We start from the raw sequence: 9,767 nt of genomic DNA, 5'->3' as shown, positions 1-9,767 counted from the left end.
TTTTCTCTCTCCCTTCCTCTCTGAAATCAATACAAATATATATATATTTTTTAAAGTCCAACAGAAATATCTCTTCGACCTCAATATCAGGAAAAGCCGTGCTTCTCTTAAACAACTGGATTATTTTTATCCTACATAAGTAGTTCTCAGAGTGTGGTCCCCAACTAGCATTATCTGTATCCCGTGGGAACTTGTTAGAAATGCAAATTCTCAGGCTTCCCCCAAAACTAACAAATTAGAAACTCTGGAGATGAAACCCAGCAATCTGTATTTTGATGAGTATTCCTGGTGATTCTGATGCAAGACAAATTTTGAGAGAACTACACTTCTGTGTAACTGATGGCTGAAACCTTTGGGGCTAAATTTGTAGTCTCTCTAGCAACAGTTTTCTAATCCCTAACTCTTAAGAGGCAGAGAAGAGTTCTTCAGCATCCTTAGATCGCCAGCTCTTTGGAAATTTTTAAAAAAAGATTTTGCTGACACTAAGTGAATTGGACTGAATCAGGAAACTCAACTTCAGAAAAATGCTAATTTGTTTTTTCAATATCCACTACTTCTTTCAAATTAAAAGGCTACATTAAATTGTATTACAGCCGAAACAGATTTGGCTCAGTGGATAGAGTGTCGGTCTGCAGACTGAAAGGTCCCAGGTTCCATTCCTTTCAAGGGCATGTACCTTGGTTGAGGGCACATCCCCAGTAGTGGGTGTGCAAGAGGCAGTTGATGGATGATTCTCTCTCATCGATGTTTCTAACTCTCTATCCATCTCTCTTCCTCTCTGTAAAAAAATCATTAAATAAAATTTGAAAAAAATGTATTACAGCTGTTTAATCTATAGCCAAGTAGTTGGTTTTGAAAATCTTGGGAGATGATATTGACCAATTATGCACTAAAAACAAACAAAATTATTTCATCATTTTGTATAGACCAAGTGCCCTGTAACTTTAACTACAAAAGACATGGTTGTGTTTTATGGGTGAATTATAAGGTAAAAGAAGTAGATATAAAAGCAGATACATTTAAACTATCATGATTTGCTTCTCTTGTTCTTTAATTAATAAAACATACAGAAAACCTAAGTCCACAATACCAAATGAGGAAATATGACTTATGGTCAGGAACCGGATTTTTCAGCTCTTGTCACTGATTTTTTAATCTTTTGGAATAGAGAGATAACCTCTTTCATCTCAGCTACAGAATACTTGTGTGACCTTGCATGAGATACTTTCCCCCTCTGAACCTCATTTATGCCTCTGAAAAGATAGAGGATTGGATATTATCTTCTTTTAGGTCACTTCAATCTCTGATATTCTGGGATTCTAGGATTCTAGCGATAAGAACTCCATTGCACCAAGAGCACTCTGCTCTCTCCTGACCTCTCCTGACTAGAAGGAAGAAGGAGGAGAAAGCACAGGCTGGTGGGTGCAGGCTGACGAAAAGCATGCCCTAGATCTTTGGAATCCAGATGATTTTGGAAATCACTGGCAGGCTTTGTTTCTTGCTGTGTGGCTATCAGTTGAGGTGTGAATTGGGAGATACTGTTTGCTCTTTGCTAAATGATATGTAGGAATCCCAGAGAGATTTTATCATTAGGTTTGTTGAAACAAGATATGAACCATGAAATTACTTAAGTGTATATACTAAAACTAAGGGATTTGGTTTTACCCAAACATTTCCCTTCCCCATTCCCATTAAAACAGTTATTTAACTGAGTAATTCAAGCTTTGAAGATAATTTCATAAAGGGTAAAGGATAGGTGTGGTTTAGGTGGTTCGATTAACCAGATAATTGATTCAATTCATCCAATAAGTTTTCCCTGTAGAATTTATTACAACTATTCTGTCAGTATAAAGAGCAACCTTTCTTTGTCCCTGCTGTTCACTGGCTAACTTTTCATTTTACTCCCCAGGTTAATTCTTATACAGATATATTTGTAAACACCTTACTACAAAAAGTTTCTCCTAGCTGAGAGATTATCCTTTGAAATTGATCATTTCAGAAAAAACTTTTTTAGCAGGTTATATTATTAAATGCTTTCAAACTGTTGGCTGCCCACTCCCAAACAACCCCCCACCCCACATACACACATAAATCACATAATCACATTTTCTGTAACAAAGGCCTTTTCTTGCAGGTACTAAGGTAAATTGTCTTCATTTTCTGCCTCCTTCCATTGATACCATCTATATGCTTGTCACCTCTGGAGTAACCTATGACATTCCCTCACTTGAAAAGAATGATTTTCATTCTTACAAGTCTTTCTGTGTCAGAACCTTAAGCTGTATTCTGTGTTATTTTGTTTTGTAACAAGGCGGATTCATTTCTAAAGAGAAAAATGCTAAAAAGCATTTAAAAATAAATATCTTTAAAGCAAACAGTCAAATAGTAAAAACTGTTTTATTAGGACATTTAGGGACAAAGAAACTGGTGGTTTGCCTGTATTTTCATCTCATCAAGGTTGCTTTGCAATTGTGCAGTGCAGCCCAAGTAATATGCACAAAGTTGGGAATTACCATGTGTCAGAACAAAGTGATAAGCCCAGGTCACCTGAATTATCCCTCCTTGGAGGTGACATCAGCCCTGTCAACATGTGAGTGATGTTTGCTTCAGCACCTCACTGATACAAAATATGGAGAAGTGGATTCAAGTTTGTGCTTCAGGGAACATACATACTTAGTTATCATGTAAAAGAATGCATTAGACCATCCTCTGATTGCAGAAAAGTGAATGATGAGCCCCAATAGAAAAGTGACAAGATCTATTTAGGTTTTTGTGGTTCAGTATGGAAACAGATTGATTCTAGTAAACCATAGGTATTATTCTATACTATCTTGTTATCCATAAGGTTCCCCAACAGGGAAGAATAAGCAACTGCAGAGCATTTCCCAACCCCCCTCATTCTGTCACAGAAACACCAATAAAACTCCTCCACCTCTGACTCTTCAAGTGCCAGATTCGTAAGCACTTAGCCAAGCATGCTGGGAGACACAGAACAACTGACGGAAAGCAGTATCCGGATGTCTTGAATTTGCTTGCCATTCTGCTGTGTTCCTCTAACATCTCATCACTAGACATGGGCATTAGATGTGACAGTCAACCACACTTGAACTGAACAGAAGAAATATTAAAAGCATAATCTTCAGAAGAGATGCCTCAAAGACAGCCTCAGTCACCTAATCAGACTTTCATTTCAATCTCTAATGACACAGAATCATCCAGCTCTGTTGTTCCTAATGATACCAAAAATAAAGGATGGACCGGAGACAACTCTCCAGGAATAGAAGCATTATGTGCCATCTATATAATGTATGCTGTGATCATTTCAGTGGGCATCCTTGGAAATGCTATTCTCATCAAAGTCTTTTTCAAGACTAAATCCATGCAAACTGTTCCAAATATTTTCATCACGAGCCTGGCTTTTGGAGACCTTTTACTTCTGCTAACTTGTGTGCCGGTGGATGCAACTCATTACCTTGCAGAAGGATGGCTGTTCGGAAGAATTGGATGTAAGGTGCTCTCTTTCATTCGGCTCACTTCTGTTGGTGTATCGGTGTTCACCTTAACAATTCTCAGCGCTGACAGGTGGGTTCTTTTCTCATTTATATTTGCCAGAGTGTGAAATGAGATGAAAAAAGGAAAGCTTATACTTAGCATTCACTGGCTACTCTGCTTTTTTCATATTGTAAGCTGGATGTAAGATAGACAATTGGGGGCATTTTAAATAAAAGTTGGTGTAAGAATGTTAAATTTCCTATGTTAGCATTAAAGGAGAGGTTGAAATTGTACGTTTTATGGATAATGTTTTCTCTCTGCAGTGAAATTTGTTTGCTTGAAAGAATATGTGAATGATCCCCCCCACCCAGTTTATAACGGAAAATTGTTTCAGGCGTAAAAGAAAAACAATTCATGCTTTATACGTTAGTGCAGCCTAGTGGTGCAATATTGTCAACATTTAAAAATCAGCCTAAGTGTGAAATTGACCATATATGCATTACTGACTACCGGAAGACCAGTAAACACACACACAAACACACACACACATCTAATTTATTTAAAATTCATCAAATTAATTAGTGGCAGAAAAACGTGAGGTTTTCAGCTTCCTGATAACTTAGTATAATATCGTCACTTAATTGTATTTGTTTTCTCTTTAGGCATTCAATGACATTGTCGTTTCCAGAGAAATAAATTTATCTTGTTTAACTTTTAGATCTCTGTGTATAAAGCATGTGAGAACCTCTGGCAGAGTGTTCAGGCTCTGTTAGGATATTTTCAGTCTAAGTATTGTTTTTCTGTATTCCTATTGCAGAATGGTAACTGAAAACATGAACAAAATTGAGGCTCTAAATGTTCAAAGTGATGCTTAAGAAAATCGGCAAGAAGCCGATAAGTAATCAATGCCTGGCAATGCCAGAAGGAATAGCTTCTTCAGATTCTGGAATCTGAGAGGAGGAAAAGCTTTCCTGATGCCTTTTTTATCTTGATTTTTTATATTCTATCTGAGGACAGATTTATTGAAAGGCTGTAGATTTTTAAGGTGGATATGTCAGAATTAAGAGGCATCTTTGCATGGGCACAGACAGGGCTTCTGATTCCCTCACTTTGCCCCAAATCTACCTACAACATGTTGCTTGGGCAACAAATTAGCACTTTTCAACAGGGGAGAAATTAACCCTCTCCTCTTTACTGCATAAATTCGTGGGATTACTTTTCTAGTAATTCTGACTGCTCACTCATGAAGAAGGGAAAATTAGGTTTAACATCAGTCCACTGATATAAAAAATATTTTAGAATACTTACAGTAATACACAGGTAATGAATTACTCTGAATCACACATAAAATTATGCTGGAAAAAACTTATTTGTATTAAATAAAAGATCTACACAAAAAATATGAAATTGCAAACCTGCAATAGCTCATACTGGTGAATAAGGGAAAAGGTGATTGACACAAATAAAAAAATACTGGGATGTATTATGTGTATTTGAAACCATAACAAATTCCAGTGGTTAATGTTGGCTTAGTTATTTACATTCAGATAGGAGTGGAACTGGATGGCCACTTTTAACCCTGAGAGTCTGTAATTTTTATATTTATTTGATCTTTGCTTCTGCTTTATGTGTTCCTAGATACAAGGCAGTAGTGAAGCCTCTGGAGCGACAGCCTTCCAATGCCATCCTGAAGACCTGTGCCAAAGCTGGCTGCATCTGGATCATGTCTATGATAATTGCTCTACCAGAGGCTATATTTTCAAATGTATATACTTTTCAAGATCCCAGCAAAAATATGACATTTGAATCATGTGCCTCTTATCCTGTTTCAGAGAGGCTCTTGCAAGAGATACATTCTCTGCTGTGCTTTTTAGTGTTCTACATTATTCCACTCTCTATTATTTCTGTCTATTATTCTTTGATTGCTAAGACTCTTTACAAAAGCACCTTGAACATACCTACTGAAGAACAAAGACATGTCCGCAAGCAGGTGTGTACTAATTAGGACTCATGCATGAATTTATAAGTCAAAGGTCCTAGTTTAGCACCTGTGAGCAATAAATACAATAGCAGTATGGTATTTTGTTACAGACATGGGATCTGGAGTCTGTCAGACCCAGAATTTAATTCCAGCTTTATCACATACTAGCTAAGAGATCTTGAGCAACTTACTTAACCTCCATAAGCCTCAGTTTCCTGGTCTGTGAAATGGACTTGGGGAGTGGATGTTCTATATTAAATGCTTATCATAGTTCTTGGTGTATAGTAAGAATTTAATAAATGGTAGAACTACTATTATTTGAAAAGAGATAGCTGAAATTTGGGAGCAGTCAAAATTATTTACATAATGGAATAGTGAGGAACATTGTACAAGGTGGTTCTATAAATAGAAGTATATTTTGTTTTCAAAAGTGTAACAGAATGAAAGAAAAACACAGTTTGATAGAACTGGCAAGAAACCATAACATTATTCAATGCAAACCACATACACACAGATGAGTAAACTGAGATCTGCAGGTATGAAGTGCCAGTGGTAAGAGAACACAGTGATTCACAGACGCTTGTTTAAGACTATAGCAAGGAAGTTTTAAAAGAAAAAAAAAGACTATTGCAAGATCCAGGTGTGCTCTCCTCCCACAAATAAGAAGAGTGTTGCCAAAACATTGTTCCATTTTTAAAAATGCAACAGGATTTCTATATTTCTTGGGGGAGAGGGAAGATTCCATTTATCTCTTGACATGTTTACAGAGAGCTCAGCACCTTTCGTGGAGCTGGTTCATTTGAATAGTTAAACAGTGGTGCTCATAAGACTAAAGTTGCATATTTAATGCCCATGTGAAGTTTCTTTGCTCTATCTGTGACTACATGCAATGCCTTCATTTCATCTGGTGCGTTTTTCTTATTACTAGAGGTCCGGTGCATGAAAATTCATGCAGTGGAGGGGGGTCCCTCAGCCCGGCCTGCCCCCTCTCACAGTCAGGGAGCCCTCAGGGACAGGAGGCGACTCAGTGATCAGGGGAAGGCGATGCCCCCATCACACCTCTGCTGTTGCCACCGCTGGCAGTGCAAACCTTGGCCTGTCCTGGTTACCTGAGCCTCAGGCGGCCCTGGGTGGCTGGGAAGCTACCATCTGAGGTTTGCCTGTGCTTTGGGCTGGCCCTGGGCAGCTGGGTGGTTGAGGAGACTGGGGGACTCAATCCCCAGCATCCAGTCCATGGTGGGGTTGAGGGGACTGGGTGCCACCATCTTGTGGCTGTGGGCACCACCATCTTTGAGGGTGTGGCAGTCAATTAGCATATTCCCTCCTTATTGGCTTTGGGTGCTGCCATCTTTGTGAGGGTGTGATGGCCAATTAGCATATTCCCTGATTATTAGATAGGATAGTTAAGAGAACTGTAAACCATCTTGAAGTGGACCAAAGAGAACCAGGAGAAAAGATGACTTAAAAGTATTCTTTTGATTAGAGAAAAATCTTTTGCGAAAGGCTGAAGTTTACAACATTAAAAAACGTCACTACTTAGTATGATATTAGTTTGTTTAATCAATTTATCAGGTAATATTTCAAATATATTGGGTTACATAAAACATAATATTAAAGTTAGCCTCACTTATTTCTTTCAACCTTTTTTAAGTGTGACTTATATTCGGTTGAACACTACTACTCTACAGTAATTTTCCTAGATGGAAGTAAAAATAACTTCTTCACTGGAAAGGAAACATAATGATAGGTTACCTTATATTTTTTCTAGATAATTTATTCATGTTCTTTCTGCCATCATATATAATAAAGAGCTAATATTCTAATTAGACCAGATAGCAGAACGACCTTCCAGAGGACTTTCTGGAAAGACCAGTGGCAGGGGCTAGGACTGCAAGGCAGCAGGGGCTGTGAGGGCCTACTCTTTCATAAATTTTGTGCATCAGGCCTCTAGTTATGTCATAAAATGCAGTCAGATATAAGTATAGAATTTATACTGATAAATTCTATAAGTATAAGCTTATGGATTCAAATCACCACAGATTTCTCATCACTCATTTATCTCATAATGAATGTTGAAGGATAAATCTTAGTGCCTAAATAGTATAATGTATTATTAAAATAAATAAGTATAGGACTGGCTCTGACTAGCTAACTCAGTTGGTTAGAGCATAGTCAACAAATCAATGTTTCTCTCTCTTTCTTTTTCTCTTTCTCAAAGTCAATAAGTTAAATAGGTATAAGATTTTTTTTCACATATGAAGGAGGAACATTGATACTTATTCCTTTGACTATATATTTAGAATTGCTACAGATTAAAACCAGTTTTTGGTACCAACTTGGCAACTTTCATAAACCCCAGAATAATATTCTAACCTATTCAGCCTCTGCTGATATAGTGAAAGCAGTCTTCTATAGTATCTCTCTCTACTGTTAATATAATTAAAATTTCCAAAATCCCAGAACACTCCTTGAGATCATTGGAGACATCCTAGAGTACCTCAAAACCAGGGGTGGGAGTCTCTGAATTGGAGCTAATAAAACCAAGATCATGGCTTACCATGTGTATTCTATAGCCACAAGCTGCCTTCCCACACATCCCAGGCAGTTATCTCATAAACGCATGTTTAAAGGGAAATCAGCTTGTTGACTACAAATGTCTAGGTAAGTCTAGAGAATGGCTTTTTTAAATCTTTAAGCTAAATGAATTTTTTTTCTTTTGCCGTTTTTCTTCCCTCTTATAGATGGAATCCCGGAAGAGAATTGCCAAAACGGTGTTGGTGCTGGTGGCTCTGTTTGCTCTCTGCTGGTTGCCGAATCACCTCTTATATCTTTACCGCTCATTCACTTCTCAAACCTACGTAGACCCCTCTGCCATTCATTTTATAATCACCATTTTCTCTCGGGTTCTGGCTTTCAGCAATTCTTGTGTAAACCCCTTTGCTCTTTACTGGCTGAGCAAAACCTTCCAGAAGCATTTTAAAGCTCAATTATTCTGTTGCAAGGCAGAGCTGCCTGACCCTCCTCCTGCAGATACCCCTCTTAACAACTTGTCTGTGATGGGAAGGGTCCCCTGTGCTGGGAGCACACAGGTGTCTGAAATTAGTGTGACTTTGTTCACTGGGTGTAGTGTGAAGAAGGAAGATGACAAAGTCTAGCTTTTAAATTACATTGGTTATTTTTCTTCCCAGCATGTGTATCTGATTCTGAGCTGTGCGTAGGTGTATGTTGTCAGGATGTTTGTTGTTTGTAAATTGTGTTGAAATCTTAGGAGTGAAGGTCCCTTATAAGTAAAAGACAAACCATGGTTTTTAAAATGTATAAATATTAATGTTATTGGGCTTTCTAAATAAAATTAAGCCCCCTAGGTTAGGAAGATACATTTATATATGCCAGTGTGTCCTAAGGGAGCTTGCATAGACGGGAAGGTAAAAAAAACAAGATAACATTTAAAAATCTATTTTGTTTCCATCCCATCTATAATGCTTTTGATTACTCACATATTCCTGTGATTTTCATAAACTGTGTTTGTGTTTATTATGTGCTGTAAATCTAGACATTATGTCTTGTATATGTAAAGGGGATAAAAAAACAACAACATCTCTTCTGCACTTTTCTTAAAAAGCAAAGTCCTTACCCAACTGGCGTGGTTCGGTGGTTGAGTGTTGACCTTTAAACCAGGTCATGGTTTGATTCCTGATCAGGGCACATGCAGGGGTTGTGGGCTCGATCCCCAGTGGGGGGCGTGAAGAAGGCAGCTAATCAATGGTTTTCTCTCATCATTGATGTTTATATCTCTTTCTCCTTCTCCCTTCCTCTCTAAAATAAACAAAAATACATTTTTTTTAAAAAAAAGTCCTAAAAAAATAAACCTTAACAGGTTTTTTTGACTGCCCTTTTCTATTAATCTCTAGCCCAATATAACTAAACCTGAGCACGTGCAATGAAAATGTTTTTGGGGACAGTGCGTATAAGGTAATGAGTAAGGATCTGGGACAAGGAACTTGCCTTACTGGGTCAACACTTACTGACCTAATGTAGTTTTATTTAAAACTATCATTGGTTGATAATTGGACAGCATTTTCGTTCACAAATACTGAAGAACTTGCCTTTACAGGCAGAATAAGTGGACGCATTTATGGTGTCATTTGAGAGCTCCAGAGAAAGACAAATTCCTATTTAAAAATCTGCCAGCCTGCCTGTCTGAAACCTTCCTTTAAGGAAATTCATTTCTTTCTGGTAAGCAGTGCCCTCTTTCTAAAAAAATGCAGAAGTACACATGAAATCCCTTACACCT

General features: G+C 37.7%; 1 protein-coding gene across 1 annotated transcript; it reads left to right on the top strand.

Moving 5' to 3' along the window:
• Nucleotides 1-3,148: 3,148 nt before the first annotated feature.
• BRS3 (bombesin receptor subtype 3) lies at nucleotides 3,149-8,628 on the top strand (the record flags this gene model as incomplete). Its single annotated transcript, XM_084869356.1, has 3 exons — nucleotides 3,149-3,582; nucleotides 5,131-5,482; nucleotides 8,215-8,628. 3 exons carry the CDS (start codon nucleotides 3,149-3,151, stop codon nucleotides 8,626-8,628), a joined length of 1,200 nt encoding a protein of 399 aa, XP_084725482.1.
• Nucleotides 8,629-9,767: the final 1,139 nt, after the last annotated feature.

Source organism: Pipistrellus hanaki, assembly GCF_964339955.1.
Source record: "Pipistrellus hanaki genome assembly, chromosome: X".
In the NCBI taxonomy this organism is placed as follows: Eukaryota; Metazoa; Chordata; class Mammalia; order Chiroptera; family Vespertilionidae; genus Pipistrellus; species Pipistrellus hanaki.
Note: the sequence above shows the minus strand (reverse complement) of the source record. Positions and strands in the feature narration are given on the sequence as shown.